This window comes from Bos mutus, chromosome 1 (assembly GCF_027580195.1).
Source record: "Bos mutus isolate GX-2022 chromosome 1, NWIPB_WYAK_1.1, whole genome shotgun sequence".
Classification (NCBI taxonomy): Eukaryota; Metazoa; Chordata; class Mammalia; order Artiodactyla; family Bovidae; genus Bos; species Bos mutus.
The window spans coordinates 129,240,077-129,257,541 of NC_091617.1; the positions used below are offsets into that span (position 1 = coordinate 129,240,077).

Genomic DNA, 17,465 nt, shown 5'->3' on the forward strand with positions numbered 1-17,465 from the left:
ACTTCAGCTTCAGCATCAGTCCTTCCAATAAATATTCAGGGTCAATTTCCTTTAGGATTGACTGGTTTGATCACCTTGGTGTCCAAGAGACGTTCGAAAGTCTTCTCCAGCACCACAGTTCAAAGGCATCAATTCTTTAGCACTCAGCCCTTTTTATTGTTTAGCTCTCACATCCATAATATGACTATTGGAAAAACCAGAGCTTTGACTGTACGTACCATTGTAGGCAAAGTAATGTCTCTGCTTTTTAATACACTGTCTAGGTTTGTCATAGTACGATGAATAAACTATATGGAACCAAAATGTAAGTTTTTTACTAACTGCTACTTACCTTTCTCTCCTAGAGATAAGTGTATAAACAGTTTAGCTTTGTGTGTACATATCTGTATATTTTTTTTAAAGTTCGAGATCTTTTTATTTTCTTCCTTTTCATGCAATGCATTTTATGGATCTTGTAATGTTTGTAGGAAGAGTTCCACTTCTCTCTTTATGAAAGCCTTGTTAATATTTCATGACATTAATTACTGATACAATTAGTTATTAAATATTCATACCTCCACTGATGTATGTTTGCTCATTTCCATTTATTCTCTACTAAAGCTTTGTTGCAGTAAATGTTTCATATGTCTTTATACATGTTTGTGTTTTGTAGGATAAATTTATACAAATAAAATTATAGGTTGAAAGGTTTGTCTCCTTTTAGTAAGAATTCTATCAAGTTGCATAACCTAAAAGAGTTAAAATACACTGTGGGAGAGTTTCTATCCTTTTGCATTTCTGCCAACCCTTTTAATTTATTGATTCAGTGAACATAAACTGATGTCATATTATTTTAACTTGCAGTTTCTTATGATTAGTCAGGTAGGAGTTTGTTTCTTTATCTTTTAAAAGATTTTTATCTTTTAAAAGATTTCTGTTTATTCCTTTTTCATGGTTATTCTGTCACATTAATTCTCTCTGAGGAATAAAACAATCTTTAACTTTAAAGTGGTCTTGCTTCTTCTTTTGGCATCTGTCTTTTCTTCTTATTTTGGCTTTTCTCAGTGTTTGGTGATTCTTAGTTTAGCTCTTTTGTAGTTGTGGCTCCCTGGTTGTTTGCTTATTCACTGTAACCTGCATTCAGTGTCTGTAGGATTTGGGGTAGGCTGTGCTGAAAATGAGTTTCCTGTATGTGAAGATTTCCTCCCTTCTGAGATCAAGTGTCTCCCAAGTACTCAGTACCCTGCTCCTCACCTCAGTTTTGGGCTGATCCCATTGCTGTTTCAGCTCAGCACAAACAGAGCAAGGGGCATATGTGACCATAGCAGCTGCTCCACCTGCAGATCGGTTACAACTAACTTCCCTGATGATTCCCCCTGGCCACCTCTCATTCCTTGAATCCTCTGATTCTAAGCTGGAATGTATCCTGGAACTGTGTTTCTCACTACCGCTTCAATCTTAGCAGATCTGATCCCTGGTCCTATCTGCTTTCTCTCAGTAAAGGATTCCTATGTTAGGCACTTTCTTTTATATCCCAGAACTGTTACTGCTGAGTATTTTTAAATACATAAAATACTTCATCTTTTTGAATGAAAGGAATAGAGAGAACTATGTTCTCGTTCCACTGTTTTAATCCTCTCTTCATGTATATGTCAAGAGCATGTTACATTCTTTAATAAGATCATGGTAAGTTCACTTGTTGAATTGTGTGTGTGTGTGTGTGTATATATGTGTGTGTGTATATTCAGTCACTCCATCATGTCAGACTCTAAGTGACCCCATGGATTGCAGCCCGCCAGGCTCCTCTGCCCGTGGAATTTTCCAGGCAAGAGCACTGGAGTAGGGTGCCATTTCCTCCTCCACGGGATCTTCCCATCCAGGTATCCAGCCCACGTCTCTTGCATTGGCAAGCAGATTCTTTACCACTAGTGCCACTAATACCCAGTTTATTTAGTACATTTTGTTTATCCACTTGTTTGCTTCCACATTTTAGCTATTGTGAATAACACTGCTATTAACATGAGTGTCCAAATATATTTTTGAGATGTTGCTGTCAGTTCTTTTGGCTATGTACCCATAAGTAGAATTACTAGATCATATGGTAATTTTGTTTTTTATCTTTTGAGGAACTACCATTGTTTTCTAAAATAACTGTTTCATATTACATTCCCACCTGCAAAATCCGACTGCAAAAGGATTCTTGATTTTTCATATCCTTCTCAACAGCACTTCTGTTCTTTTGAAAGTGTTAAGCCTAATAGCTATTTGCATTTTTAAAAACATATAGTTGCCAAAGATTGTGGGATATCTGTAGAACAGAAAAAAATGGGATCTTTGTGAATTATGATTCTTGAATTGGCAGCTTTTGATCTTCCTAGCCAGTAGTTCCCAACCTGTGGCTTTTTTTTTTGCCTCAAGTGGGGCATTTAGTACTTCTAGAAGTTTTCTTATTTGTCTCAGCTCACTGGAGGTTGTTTCTGACAGGTAGTGAATGGAGTTCAGGTGCTACTCAACTTCCTACAATGCACAGGACCATCCTCCTATGAGACAGCATGGGGGTTAGAAACCCTGCTCTAATCTAAAACATGTGTGTTAAAAAGTTTTATTTTCTTATTGCTGAATCTCAGGCACAAAATCTTAACGACTGGCTTCTGTGAATGCAGATAGTGACTCAGCCTTTAGTTCAGAGGTTCTGGGGATCTACCTAGAATGTTTTCTTAATAGAATGATTTGGAATCTTTAGTGCCCTCCATTTGATGGAAGAAAGGAGCAAACATTAAAAAAAAAATCTCAGACTTTCTGAAAACCTGAGATAAGAATATGAAGAATTCCCGTACAGCTTTCTCCAACTTCCCCAACTATTAACACTTTGCCATATTTGTTCTATCATTCCATGTGTATGTGTGCCTTTCTTTCAGAATCATTTGAGATGAAGTGGCATGCATTATGCCATTTATCCTTTAATTCTTCAGTGTATATTTCCTAAAAATGAGGACATTCTCATAGTTAACCAGAATCAATTCATGAAAATCAAGAAAATAATGTTGATACAGTTCTATTGTCTGTTCCCCACATTCCATTCCATATTTAGCCAGTTGTCTCAGTAGTGTTCTTTACGCCCAGGATTCAACCCAGGATTACTTGTTGTATTTCTTTGACGTGTGTCTTTAGTTTCCTTCATTCTAGAACAGTTCCTCAGTCTTTCCTTATCTTTAATGACTGATTTTTTTTAAGGATATAGATCAGTTACTTTGTAGAATGTCACTCAGTTTGGATTTGCCTAATGTTTTGTCATGATTGGATTCTAGCAATGCATTTTTAGCATGAATACATTGAAGTGGTGGGGGCTTCCCTGATAACTCAGTGGTAAAGAATCTGCTGCCAATGCAGGAGACACACAAGAGGACGGTTTGATCCCTGGGTTGGGAAGATCCTCTGGAGGAGGAAATGGCAACCCGATCCAGTATTCTTGTCGGGATAATCCTACGGACAGAGGAGCCTGGTGGGCTACAGTCCATGGGGTTGCAAAGAGTCAGACACAACTGAGCAAATTTAAGTGGTGATGTGTCCTTACTGCGTTTTACTCACAGGCAAACAATGTCAATTTGTCATTTTGGCTCTTTTTGTTGTTGTTGTTGTTTTTCTGTTACGGTTGATATTAATTATTATTGCTTGGTTAGGATAGTGTCCACTAGGTTTTTCTACTACGAAGTTAATAAAGTGAGTAATTTGTGGACTTATTTTGCAACTTAGGAAACATACTGTTTCACAGCTAACTTTCACCCACTTGTTTTAGTATTTATTAATACAGATTGTCTGAACCAGTATTAATTACAATGGTATCCAAAGTGTGATTTTCAAATTTATTTTCCTTTTGGGTTTGTTAGTTGACGTATACTGTAGGGTAGATGTTTTTCTCACACCCCCACCCACCATTTATTTACTTAAAAAGATTATAGTAGTTTGAATTTGTGATTTCTTTTTCATTTAATGACATAGTTAATTTTAATGTGCAGATTTGACCCAGATTTTGCCTGTGGCAACTCAAGTTCTATCTTGTGTCTGTTTGATCTGTCGACATCATTCTTTGAGCATCTACTTCTTTCTGGCACAAGAAAGTGTTCCAGCCTCATCTGGTGATTTCTTTATCCCACTTTGGTTTTCTGACAGAATGTGGTCCACTGGAGAAGGGAATGGCAAACCACTTCAGTATTCTTGCCTTGAGAACCCCATGAACAGTATGAAAAGGCAAAATGATAGGACATTGAAAGAGGAACTCCCCAGGTCAGTAGGTGCCCAATATGCTACTGGAGATCAGTGGAGAAATAATTCCAGAAAGAATGAAGGGATGGAGCCAAAGCAAAAACAATACCCAGTTGTGGATGTGACGGGTGATAGAAGCATCTGATGCTGTAAAGAGCAATATTGAAGAGGAACCTGGAGTGTTAGGTCCATGAATCAAGGCAAATTGGAAGTGGTCAAACAGGAGATGGCAAGAGTGAACATTGACATTCTAGGAATCAGCGAACTAAAATGGACTGGAATGGGGGAATTTAACTCAGATGACCATTACATCTACTACTGTGGGCAGGAATCCCTTAGAAGAAATGGAGTAGCCATCATGGTCAACAGAAGAGTCCGAAAAGCAGTGCTTGGATGCAATCTCAAAAACGACCAAATGATCTGTTTGTTTCCAAGGCAAACCATTCAATATCACAGTAATCCAAGTCTATTCCCCAACCAGTAACGCTGAAGAAGCTGAAGTTGAACAGTTCTGTGAAGACCTATAAGACCTTTTAGAACTAACACCCAAAAAAGATGTCCTTTTCATTATAGGGGACTGGAATGCAAAAGTAGGAAGTCAAGAAACACCTGGAGTAACAGGCAAATTTGGCCTTGGAATATAGAATGCAGCAGGACAAAGGCGAATAGAGTTTTGCCAAGAGAACACACTGGTCATAGCAAACACTCTCTTCCAACAACACAAAAGAAGACTCTACTCATGGACATCACCAGATGGTCAACACCAAAATCAGATTGATTATATTCTTTGCAGCCAAAGACAGAGAAGCTCTATACAGTCAGCAAAAACAAGACCAGGAGCTGACTGTGGCTCAGATCATGAACTCGGTATTGCCAAAATCAGACTTAAATTGAAGAAAGTTAGGGAAAACCACTAGACCATTCAGATATGACCTAAGTCAAATCCCTTATGATTATACAGTGGAAGTAAGAAATAGATTAAGGAACTAGATCTGATAGAGTGCCTGATGAACTATGGAATGAGGTTCGTGACATTGTACAGGAGACAGGGATCAAGACCATCCCCATGGAAAAGAAATGCAGAAAAGCAAAATGGCTGTCTGGGGAGGGCTTACAAATAGCTGTGAAAAGAAGAGAAGCGAAAAGCAAAGGAGCAAAGGAAAGATATCAACATCTGAATGCAGAGTTCCAAAGAATAGCAAGGAGAGATAAGAAAGCCTTCCTCAGCGATCAATGCAAAGAAATAGAGGCAAACAACAGAATGGGAAAGACTAGAGATCTCTTCAAGAGAATTAGAGATACCAAGGGAACATTTCATGCAAAGATGGGCTCGATAAAGGACAGAAATGGTATGGACCTAACAGAAGCAGAAGATATTAAGAAGAGGTGGCAAGAATACACAGAAGAACTGTATAAAAAAGATCTTCAGAACCAAGATAGTCACAATGGTGTGATCACTGACCTAGAGCCAGACATCCTGGAATGTGAAGTACAGTGGGCCTTAGAAAGCATCACTATGAACAAAGCTAGTGGAGGTGATGGAATTCCAGTGGAGCCATTTCCAATCCTGGAAGAATATGCTGTGAAAGTGCTGCACTCAATATGCCAGCAAATTTGGAAAACTCAGCAGTGGCCACAGGACTGGAAAAGGTCAGTTTTCATTCCAATCCCAAAGAAAGGCAATGCCAGAGAATGCTCAAACTACCACACAATTGCACTCATCTCACACGCTAGTAAAGTAATGCTCAAAATTCTCCAAGCCAGGCTTCAGCAGTAAGTGAACCGTGAACTTCCAGATGTTCAAGCTGGTTTTAGAAAAGGCAGAGGAACCAGAGATCAAATTGCCAACATCCGCTGGATCATCAAAAAAGCAAGAGTTCCAGAAAAACATCTATTTCTGCTTTCTTGACTATGCCAAAGCCTTTGATTGTGTGGATCACAATAAACTGTGGAAAATTCTGAAAGAGATGGGAATACCAGACCACCAGACTTGTCTCTTGAGAAACCTATATGCAGGTCAGGAAGCAACAGTTAGAACTGGACATGAGCAACAGACTGGTTCCAAATAGGAAAAGGAGTACATCAAGGCTGTATATTGTCACCTTGCTTATTTAACTTATATGCACAGTACATCATGAGAAATGCTGAGCTGGAGGAAACACAAGCTGGAATCAAGATTGCCGGGAGAAATATCAATAACCTCAGATATGCAGATGATACCACCCTTATGGCAGTAAGTGAAGAGGAACTAAAAAGCCTCTTGATGAAAGTGAAAGTGGAGAGTGAAAAAGTTGGCCTAAAGATCAACATTCAGAAAACGAAGATCATGGCATCTGGTCCCATTACTTCATGGGAAATAGATGGGGAAACAGTGGCAGTGTCACACTTTATTTTTGGGGGTTCCAAAATCACTACAGATGGTGATTGCAACCATGAAATTAAAAGATGCTTCCTCCTTGGAAGGAAAGTTATGACCAACCTAGATAGCATATTAAAAAACAGAGACATTACTTTGCCAAAAAAGGTCCATCTAGTCAAGGCTATGGTTTTTCCTGTGGTCATGTATGGATGTGAGAGTTGGACTGTGAAGAAAGCTGAGCGCCGAAGAATTGATGCTTTTGAAGTGTGGTGTTGGAGAAGACTCCTGAGAGTCCCATGGACTGCAAGGAGATCCGACCAGTCCATTCTAAAGGAGATCAGTCCTGGGTGTTCTTTGGAAGGAATGATGCTAAAGCTGAAACTCCAGTCCTTTGGCCACCTCATGCGAAGAGTTGACTCACTGGGAAAGACTCTGATGCTAGGAGGGATTGGGGGCAGGAGGAAAAGGGGACGACAGAGGATGAGATGGCTGGATGGTATCGCAGACTCTATGGACGTGAGTTTGAGTGAACTCCGGGGGTTGGTGATGTACAGGGAGCCTGGCGTGCTGTGATTCATGAGGTCACAAAGAGTCGGACATGACTGAGCGAGTGCACTGAACTGAACTGATCTGAACTGAACTTTGATTTCAGTCATTCCTCCTAGAAATCCTGATTCCTTTTGTTTGTCAAAAGTATTTAGATTCCAAATTCTGGGCACTCAGTATTCTCATTGTCCTTGCCATGCAATTGCATTAGGTCGTTTCATGAAACAAAGCTAGGTAGTATGTGTTCGGCTGCATATTTGAGCGTCCCTGGTGACTCAGTGGTGAAGAACTCACCTGCCAATATAGGAGATGGAAGTTTGATTCCTGGGTCAGGAAGATACCCTGGGGAACTAAATGACAGTCCACTCTAGTATTCTTGCCTGGGAAATCCAGTGGACAAAGAAGCCTGATTGGCTACACTCCATTTGGTCGCAGAAGAATCAGACATGACTTAGTGACTAAGCGACAACAAAAAGCACCGAGACATGGTTTTTTTGCTTTATCTATCTACTGAAAACCGAGAGTTCTTATCACTGCCTCTTATTTGGATTCACTACCACAGGATTTCTTTTTAGTCTGTGCCTTAATATATTTTAATTTACCTTTTCTGACAGTGAGTAATCTTGATTCCTATCAACCTTAACATACTTATTTGCTCAATCTCTGTTTGTAATTAATCTCTCAGTCATTTAACTGTCTTGTCACTCTCTATCCCACCAGCCATGACTGCATGGGCTGTCTCATCCTCAGCTGTGTGTTTGTCAGGTCCCCAGTCTGGCCATTGCATAGTTAATTCTGTCCTTTAATAGCATATTGCTAACACATTTTGAGTTTCTAGCCTCTCTGAATATGACAGATGAATATTCCAGGCCCCTGACCCCTTACCTCCAGTGAGCAAGGGGAAAGAGCCATAGTCTTTTTTCATATGCTCATGGCAGGATACATATGATGTGTTTTATTTTGGTCAATAATTCATAATATGTATATGAGTTGAAAAATATAAACATAAAAACTAAGAGAATATGGTTGTTAATTTTCATTTTTTTCCCATCATAACTTAAATTTAAGCATCTTAACATGAGTATAAGTTCTTCAATTGCACTGCAATATAATTTTTCATTGCTGATTGTTTTGTAAAAGAATGTAATGTTCTTAGTTTTTTTGCTTACTGCAACATTTCTGGTAGTTGTTTGTTTTTACCTTGGGCTTATTCAGTACTGTGCTTTTCATAGCTCAGTAAACATTCACAGTGAAATTACACAGCTAACTCATTGCTCTTCCTTCTTCCTTTACTACTGTGTCTTCAGGATATTTACTTGTAGCAGGTCTGCAAAGTCTTATTTTGATCCATGAGATTATAGTAGGTCTGCTAGCTTTTTTCACTATTTAATTCAACAGCAGTCTGCCTTTCTCTCGCATGAACAATTTATATTCTTCGTTGTTTGCAATATCAGCTTTCACTTTTATATGTAAGTGTAGGAGTTTCATTTTCAAATTCTGATTATTTATCATGATCATTTTTCAAAGAAACTCAGTCACGTTCATGAAATAAAGCATACCTTTTTTAGATTGAGGCTCTGAATATAACCCACTGTAATTCATACATGGGAGGAGATAGAGAGTTTGTGTATGTATGGATACATGTGTATAAAAAGAGGTTATTTTTGCTAAGAGCAGTTTTAGACTAGAAACAGATTTAGGAGGACTGTACAGAGATTTTCCATATATCTCTGCCCCTGCACATATCACATATATAGGCCTCCTCTTTATCAGCATCACTCATCAGAATGGTACATTATTACTAGGGAAGAATCTATGTTAATATATCATTATCACTCAACAGCCATAGTTTGCCTTAGATTTCCTTCCTGCTGTTGTGTATCTGTGGGTTTGGACAAATGTATAATGACATATAGGAGTTCCAAGGTAGTGCAGTCATAAACAAAACACCTGCCAATGCAAGAGACGCAGGAGACGTGGGTTGCATCCCTGGGACAGGAAGATTCCCTGGAGGAGGAAATGGCAACCCAATCCAGTATTCTTGCCTAGAAAATTCCGTGGACAGAGCCTGGTGGCTACAATTTATGTGGTATCAGAGTCAGACACACTGAGCATGCATGCACACATGCATAATGACATATCTATCCCTGGCAACCACTGATCTTTTTAATGTCTCCATAGTTTTGCTTTTTTTCAGAATGTTGTAGTTGGAGCCATTTCACATATAGCCTTTTCCGATTGTCTTCTTTCTATTAGTCATATGCATTTAAGGTTTCTCTGTGTCTTTTTTGTGACATGATAGCTAAATTCTTTCAGTGCTAAATAGTTTTCCTTTCTGTGTATTCCAGTTTATCCATTCAGTTACCCATTCACCTATTGAAAAACATCTTGGTTGCTTCCAAAGTTTTGGCAACTTTAAATAAAGCTGCTATAAACATCCATGTGCAGGTTTTTGTGTGGACATAAGCTTTTGACTCCTTTTGGTAAATATAAATAACCAAGGAGCGTGATACTGGATTGCTAAGAGTGTTTAGTTTTGTAGGAAATTGCCAAACTGTCTTCCTAAGTGATTGTAGTATTTTGCATTCCCATCAGCATTGAATAAGAGTAGCTCCACATCCTTAGCAGCTTTTAATATGGTCAGTGTTTTGGATTTGGGCCATTCTAATAGGAGAAGGCGAAGGCAACCCACTCCAATACTCTTGCCTGGAAAATCCCATGGACGGAGGAGCCTGGTAGGCTGCAGTCCATGAGGTCACTAAGAGTTGGACACAACTGAGCGACTTCACTTTCAATTTTCACTTTCATGCATTGGAGAAGGAAATGGCAGCCCACTCCAGTGTTCTTGCCTGAAGAATCTCAGGGATGGGGGAGCCTGGTGGGCTGCCATCTATGGGGTCCCACAGAGTCAGACACGACTGAAGTGACTTAGCAGTAGCAGTAGCAATAGGTATGTAGTCATATTTCATTTTTGCTTTAATTTTCATTTCCATGTTGACATGTGATGTTAAACATCTTTTCATATATCAGTTCAGTTCAGTCGCTCAGTTGTGTCTGACTCTTCGTGACCCCATGGACTGCAGCACACCGGGCTTCCTGGTCCATCTTCAACACCTGGAGCTTGCTCAAACTGATATCTATAGAGTCGTTGATGCCATCCAACCATTCTCTGTCATCCCCTTCTCCTCCTGCCTTCAATCTTTCCTAGCATCAGGGTCTTTTCCAGTTCGTCAGTTCTTTGCATCAGGTGGCCAAAGTACTGGAGTTTCAGCTTCAGCATCAGTCCTTCCAATAAATATTCAGAACTGATTTCCTTATATATATGTATATATTTTACCATCTGCATTTATTATTTGATGAGGTATCTGTTCAGGTCTTTGATCTGTATTCTTGTCTATTGTTTGTTTTCTTGCTGTTGAGTTTTAAGAGTTCTTTGTATACTTTGGATACCAGTCCTTTATTTTAAGATATGTGCACATATTTTCCCCCTGTCTGTGGATTGTGTTTTCATTCCATTGACAGCTTCTTTTGGAGAGCAGATAATTTAAAATTTCATGGAAATTTAGCTTATCAATTCTTTTGAGTGATGGATCATACATTTGGTGTTATATGTTTAAAGTTATCACCAAACCCAAGGTCATTTAGATTTTCTCCTTTTTTCTTCTAGAAGTTTTATAGTTTTGCATTTCACATTTATTTTTACCTAAGTCATGTTGACCCTAAGGGTCATGTTGACCTTAACCTTGTTCTTTCTTCTTTGATAACGTGTTGACTCTTCTGAGTCTTTTGCCTTTCCATATAAACTTTAGAATCAGTTTTTTGATAGCCACATAATAGCTTACTGAGATTTTAATTGGGTTTGAATTGAATCTATTGATATTAAGTTGAGGAAAACTGACAGTATTGAGTCTTCTTATCCATGAACATAGAATATAACTCCATTTATTTAATTCTTTGATAGCTTTCATCAGAGTTCTGTAGTTTTCTGTATATAGATCTTGTATTTATTTTGTTAACTTTATACCTGTTGACTTATTTTGGGGTAATAATGTAAATGGTATTGTGTTGTTTAATTTCAAATTCCACTTGTGTATTGCTAATACATAAGAAGATGATTTACTTTTATGTATTAACCTTGTATCCCACACTTGGTGTAATTGCTTATTGGTTCCAATGGTGGTTTGGTTGACTGTTTCAGATTTTGTCTATGGGCAATTATGTTATCCTAATTCTTTTTAACATATACATATACTATTTTGAATCTCAGTACTTTAGAAAGTTAGTAGTTTGATTTATTCAGTTTAATGTTGATATGAAATCCCAGCTAAAGTAATTTCGAGTACCAAATAGCATAGTAATAGAATATATTAATAACTCCTTACACAGTCTTATCAGATAGTTCTGTAGATTTTTTGAGGGGGTGGGGTAACGGAGATACATTTTTGCCTAAATTTTATAGTTTTTCTTTATATTTGGGAAATTTTGTATCTCTTTCTTTCATGTTAGTCTTAATTCAGAGTCTGGATTGAATAAACAGTGTGGTCCATTTTCTTTATTTTAATATATTCTTAAAAGGATTAGGAAAGAAAATGGGATAACTGATTTTTTTTTAATGTTTGATTTTAGCCAAGATTCAATTCTTAATCTAAATGGTTTAGTGCCTCAGAGCTAAGAAGGCACCCATTACTTTTTTCTAAAAAAACTTCATATATTTGGTTCATCTTTGATTTTGTTTTTTTTTTTAATAGCAATTAAAAATTTCAAAAGATGAGAAACTCAGTTCAAATATGTCTTCTTTTTAATCCAAATTGCAATTCTGCCACCTAGTGTTTGTACACGGACTTTAAAAGAGGATTCTTTTTAATTCTTTCTTTTAAAAAACTAAAAATAATTTTTCCTTCATCTTTAGTTTACAAATTTAATACTCAGCTTAATAAAACTTTTAAAGGAAGCTCCAAGTTTTTAATGAATTAGATTGTATCTCACATTTTAAAGTTCATTAATTATTTTAAAAATTCCTGGTATAATTAACCCTTGAACATCACGGGTTTGAGCTGTGCAGATCAAGTGAATTTTTTTTAATATACACATTCTACAGTACCACATTATTCGTGGTTTGGTTAAATGCACGGATTTAGGGATTTTCTGCTGCTTGGGAGTTGGTGCCCCTAACCCCTGTGTTCAAGGTTTCAGTTCAGTTCAGTTCAGTTCAGTCGCTCAGTCGTGTCCGACTCTTTGCGATGTTTACACGATTTAGTTTTCTAACGAGTAATTTTGCTCTCTTAGAGTCGAGGTGGAAAGAAGTTTCTTGCTGTACTGAAAGAAATCTTGGACAGGGATCCTTTGTCTCAACTGTGTGAGAATGAAATGGATCTTATTTGGACTTTGCGACAAGACTGCAGAGAGAATTTCCCACACGCGTTGCCGAAATTGCTGCTGTCGATCAAGTGGAATAAACTTGAGGATGTTGCTCAGGTAACAAGAGATCATTTTTGTAACTCCATTTGGTGGTTATATTACTTTATTGATTTCATGTAAATTGTCCTTTCCTACAAAGGTATGTTTCTATAGGTTGTATAATTTTCTGTAGAAGTTTACAGGTTTTAAACTCTTAGACCTTCTGATCTAAATGGTAGTCCAGAAAGTTTTAAGATTTCAAAATCCCAAATTCTGAATAGGTTTTCTATGTCCTTTACTAAAGATAATTAAAACTTAGGTCTTGGAATAATCATCCATAATTTCCACCAGCATATGGTAGATCCTGGGTTACTTTTACCAGCTTTATCAATGAACTTGTAGGTTTTCATCTTAAGACCCTTTGCAATGAATGTCTAAAATGCATATGTATTGTTTGAAATTAACCTCTATTTTTAGAAGTTAACATTTTATATCATAAATGATATAAAACATCACTTTTATTATTTATTTAAAGTTGGGCAGTGTTGATGACATTTGCCTTTATGCAGTATAGAGAAAAGGGGAAAAAAATTCGGGTACAGAAGAAGCCACCAAATTTTAGCTACTTGATTTTGTTTTTAAGAACGTATGAAAAAACAGTGGCATTACGAAATTCATTTGGTTATCAAAGTTCTCCAGAAAATTTCTTGAAATGATTTTTTAATCAGAATGAATACATTTGGTATATTAAGAGAACTGCATTTATTCACCTTACTTACTTAAATTCAGTTGGTCTTTAAAATTTTTTCTTGTTTTGTTAAATCTATAATGAGTTAAATTTAGTTGAGAAATACATATTTCTTTTAATCTTGTATTTTTAAAATCTTTACTTTATTGTTTTATTTCTCAAATTAAGTTTAGAAAGGATTTCTTTTGAGTTTATTCCTAGTGTCTAACAGTTTTTTTTGGAATCATGTTACAAAATTATATGATGTGCCTTATTTGAAGTGTTGATACAGTTAGGCCACATGACCATTACTTACTTTGAAAAGGAGCTATTTTTGTCAGGATATCTTTTTTTTAAAGCTAGATTTTAATTATTCCGATATAGTTGTCATCTAACCAGTTATTTCTTTAAATTCAAGGTTAGTTTTCTGTGAACCCCCATAATGGTTGAATGTAAGATATAAGAATTTTTTAGTTGGCACATTTGCCTGCTTCTCATGATTGGCATTCATTTCTAAGTGCCTAGCCAAGAAATGCATCATTTTATTATTTTGTATAGATTAGAATAGAAAAAAAATTCTTACTATACTCTTTAAGTTATCTGAAAAAGAGGTTTTGTATTTTATCTGTAAGAAAATAGAGTAAGAGAGTCCAAGCTTAGTATTTTTTTATTTGAAACCCAGGGACACAGATTTTTATACTGAAGAGTTTAGTATACTTGTCTCATTTCCATGAGTGAATCTGAAATTTGTTGTTTTCAGATACAACTTAATTTCCTCCATTGTGTAGAAAAAGTCAGTAGTGTAACTGGATACTCTAATAGAAAAACCTAAACATGTATAAGCAAGTACAGGAAGACATGAATTTCATGATCCTAAGCCACCCTTTTAGTAGTCTAGAAAGGAAGAGCAACAGAATAAAAAATAGTGTGTTTTGGCACCTCCCCAGTCCTATACCATTGCCAGTTACACTGAACTGGTAGAAGAGAATATAAACCATATTTTCAATAAATTGATTACTAAACTTCCCTAGTGTTCAAGTGGTTAAGAATCCACCTGATGATGTAGGGGACATGGGTTTGATACCTGGGCCGGCAAGATTCTACATGCCATGGGTCAGCTGAGCCCATTCATAGCTACTGAGCCTGTGCTCTCTAGTGCCTGCGAGTCGTTAAGTACTGAAGCTCACATGCCCTAGAGCCCATGCCCTACAACTAGAGAGTAGCCCCTGCTCGCCAAAACTAGAGAAAGTACTTGTGCAGCAACTAAGACCCAGTGCAGTCAAAAATAAATAAGTGAATAAATAAAAATTTTTTAAAAATTGACTGCCTAAGAGAAGTAGAGAGTCAGAACCTGGTGCAGATTTGTACTGTGATTCTGAAGGTATAAGCCATGGGTGAAAATTCTATAAAAGATTAGCCTCCCATTAATCCACAGGAAAGTATTCCTTTAGCATACTGCAGAAGGGATTTCAATAGCCATATAAATAGTGAAATTAATTCAGTTGTCTCTGCAGGAGATGAGCAATTAATTACATGTTAATTGCACTATTTATAGTGAAAAACAGTGAAAATAGTGACACTAATTTCACTATTTATTTGGCTAAGTCAGATTTGCCTTCCCTATTTGCTTCCATAGCTTTCATTAAACTGAAGTGATGAGTGTAATTTAATGTTTATATTTCAATTTAATAATTATAAATAACATACTAAAAGAATTACTTTTTAGTAGTAGGGCTATTTTCAATACCAGTTGAACCTCTGTTATTATATAACATTATCTATCCCAGTATTGTGTTTGTGGAGCAGTGTATTCCATGTGTTAACTGGGGATGCTAGGAGTTTTTTTAAACTATTGTGTCAGTTCCTTAGAAAACGATCCCCCTTACCTATATAAGGAGTACTGGTCCATTAGAGTTTTGGAGGAATTGTGTGATAAAACCTGGGATTAGGTAGGCGTTTCATATCATTAAACCAGTATTCCTCAATCTTTTTTCATTATTACACTCCTGAGGAGCATTTTTACATAATTTTCCCTTAATAGCCCTATCCCCATGGGATTTCGATACCACAGGTAAGTGTATGTAAGTCTGCCTATGTACTGTATGCATGCACGTACTGTATACATTAAAAGAACAAGTATAAGAGGTAATCATTTTCTTCAGTAGTTTAAGAATAATTGAATCAAGATTTAAGGTAAAAGTTAAAATGTAAAAATTAACATTTCACTCTATTTGTTGAATAAGTTTGATATAATTTATTATGTAAATTGCAGAGTATCACATTTCATATCCAAGTTAGTAATTTATGTAAATGTATATTAATAATAGTAATGTAATCAACCTCTAAAATTTACTCAAAAGGGTTATTTTTTCTAATGCAAAGCAATTTAAAGTTAATTTTTTATAAATTATCATTCAGTTGAGTTCATTTCAGTTGCTCAATCGTGTCTGACTCTTTGCAACCCTATGAATCGCAGCACACCAGGCCTCCCTTTCCATCACCAACTCCTAGAGTTCACTCAAACTCACGTCCATCGAGTCAGTGATGCCATCCAGCCCTCTCATCCTCTGTCATCCCCTTCTCCTCCTGCCCCCAATCCCTCCCAGCATCAGTCTTTTCCAGTGAGTCAACTCTTCGCTTGAGGTGGCCAAAGTATTGGAGTTTCAGCTTTAGCATCATTCCTTGCAAAGAAATCCCAGGGCTGATCTCCTTCAGAATGGACTGGTTGGATCTCCTTGTAGTCCAAGGGACTCTCAAGAGTCTTCTCCAACACCACACTTCAAAAGCATCAGTTCTTCGGCGCTCAGCCTTCTTCACAGTCCAACTCTCACATCCATACATGACCACAGGAAAAACCATAGCCTTGACTAGATGGACCTTTGTTGGCAAAGTAATGTCTCTGCTTTTCAATATGCTGTCTAGGTCGGTCATAACTTTCCTTCCAAGGAGTAAGCGTCTTTTAATTTCATGGCTGCAGTCACCATCTGCAGTGATTTTGGAGCCCCAAAAAATAAAGTCTGCCACTGTTTCCACTTTTTCCCCATCTATTTCCCATGAAGTGATGGGACCAGATGCCATGATCTTCGTTTTCTGAATGTTGAGCTTTAAGCCAACTTTTTCACTCTCTACTTTCACTATCATCAAGAGGCTTTTTAGTTCCTCTTCATTTTCTGCCATAAGGGTGGTGTCATCTGCATATCTGAGGTTATTGATATTTCTCCCAGCAATCTTGATTCCAGCTTGTGTTTCTTCCAGCTCACCGTTTCTCATGATGTACTCTGTATATAAGTTAAATAAGCAGGGTGACAGTATACACCCTTGACATAGCCCTTTTCCTATTTGGAACCAGTCTGTTGTTCCATGTCCAGTTCTAACTGTTGCTTCCTGACCTGCATACAAATTTCTCAAGAGGCAGATCAGGTGGTCTGGTATTCCCATCCTTTCAGAATTTTCCACAGTTGATTGTGATCCACAGAGTCAAAGGCTTTGGCATCGTCAAGAAAGCAGAAATAGATGTTTTTCTGGAACTCTCCCACTTTTTCCATGATCCAGCGGATTTGGCAATTTGATCTCTGGTTCCTCTGCCTTTTCTAAAACCAGCTTGAACATCTGGAAGTTCACAGTTCACGTATTGCTGAAGCCTGGCTTGGAGAATTTTGAGCATTACTTTACTAGCGTGTGAGATGAGTACAATTATGCGGTAGTTTGAGCATTCTCTGGCATTGCCTTTCTTTGGGATTGGAATGAAAACTGACCTTTTCCAGTCCTGTGGCTACTGCTGAGTTTTGCAAATTTGCTGGCATATTGAGTGCAGCACTTTTACAGCATCATCTTTCAGGATTTGAAAGACCTCAACTGGAATTCCATCACTTCCACTAGCTTTGTTTGTAGTGATGCTTTCTAAGACCCACTTGACTTGACATTCCAGGATGTCTGGCTCTAGGTCAGTGATCACACCATCGTGGTTATCTGGGTCGTGAAGATCTTTTTTGTACAGTTCTTCTGTGTATTCTTGCCATCTCTTCTTTAATGTCTTCTGCTTCTGTTAGGTCCATACCATTTCTGTCCTTTATCGAGCCCATCTTTGCATGAAATATTCCCTTAGTATCTCTGATTTTCTTGAAGAGATCTCTAGTCTTTCCCATTCTGTTGTTTTCCTCTGTTTCTTTGCATTGATCACTGAGGAAGGCTTTC

The 17,465-nt window shown here is 37.4% G+C and overlaps 1 protein-coding gene across 1 annotated transcript in view; it reads left to right on the forward strand.

The window, feature by feature from the left end:
- Positions 1-17,465, forward strand: part of PIK3CB (phosphatidylinositol-4,5-bisphosphate 3-kinase catalytic subunit beta) — a 178,881-nt gene that overhangs the window by 118,208 nt on the left and 43,208 nt on the right. The window contains exon 13 of the mRNA XM_070375585.1: positions 12,434-12,622. Within this exon, the coding sequence (XP_070231686.1) occupies positions 12,434-12,622 (189 nt within the window). The remainder of the gene's footprint in view (positions 1-12,433; positions 12,623-17,465) is intronic.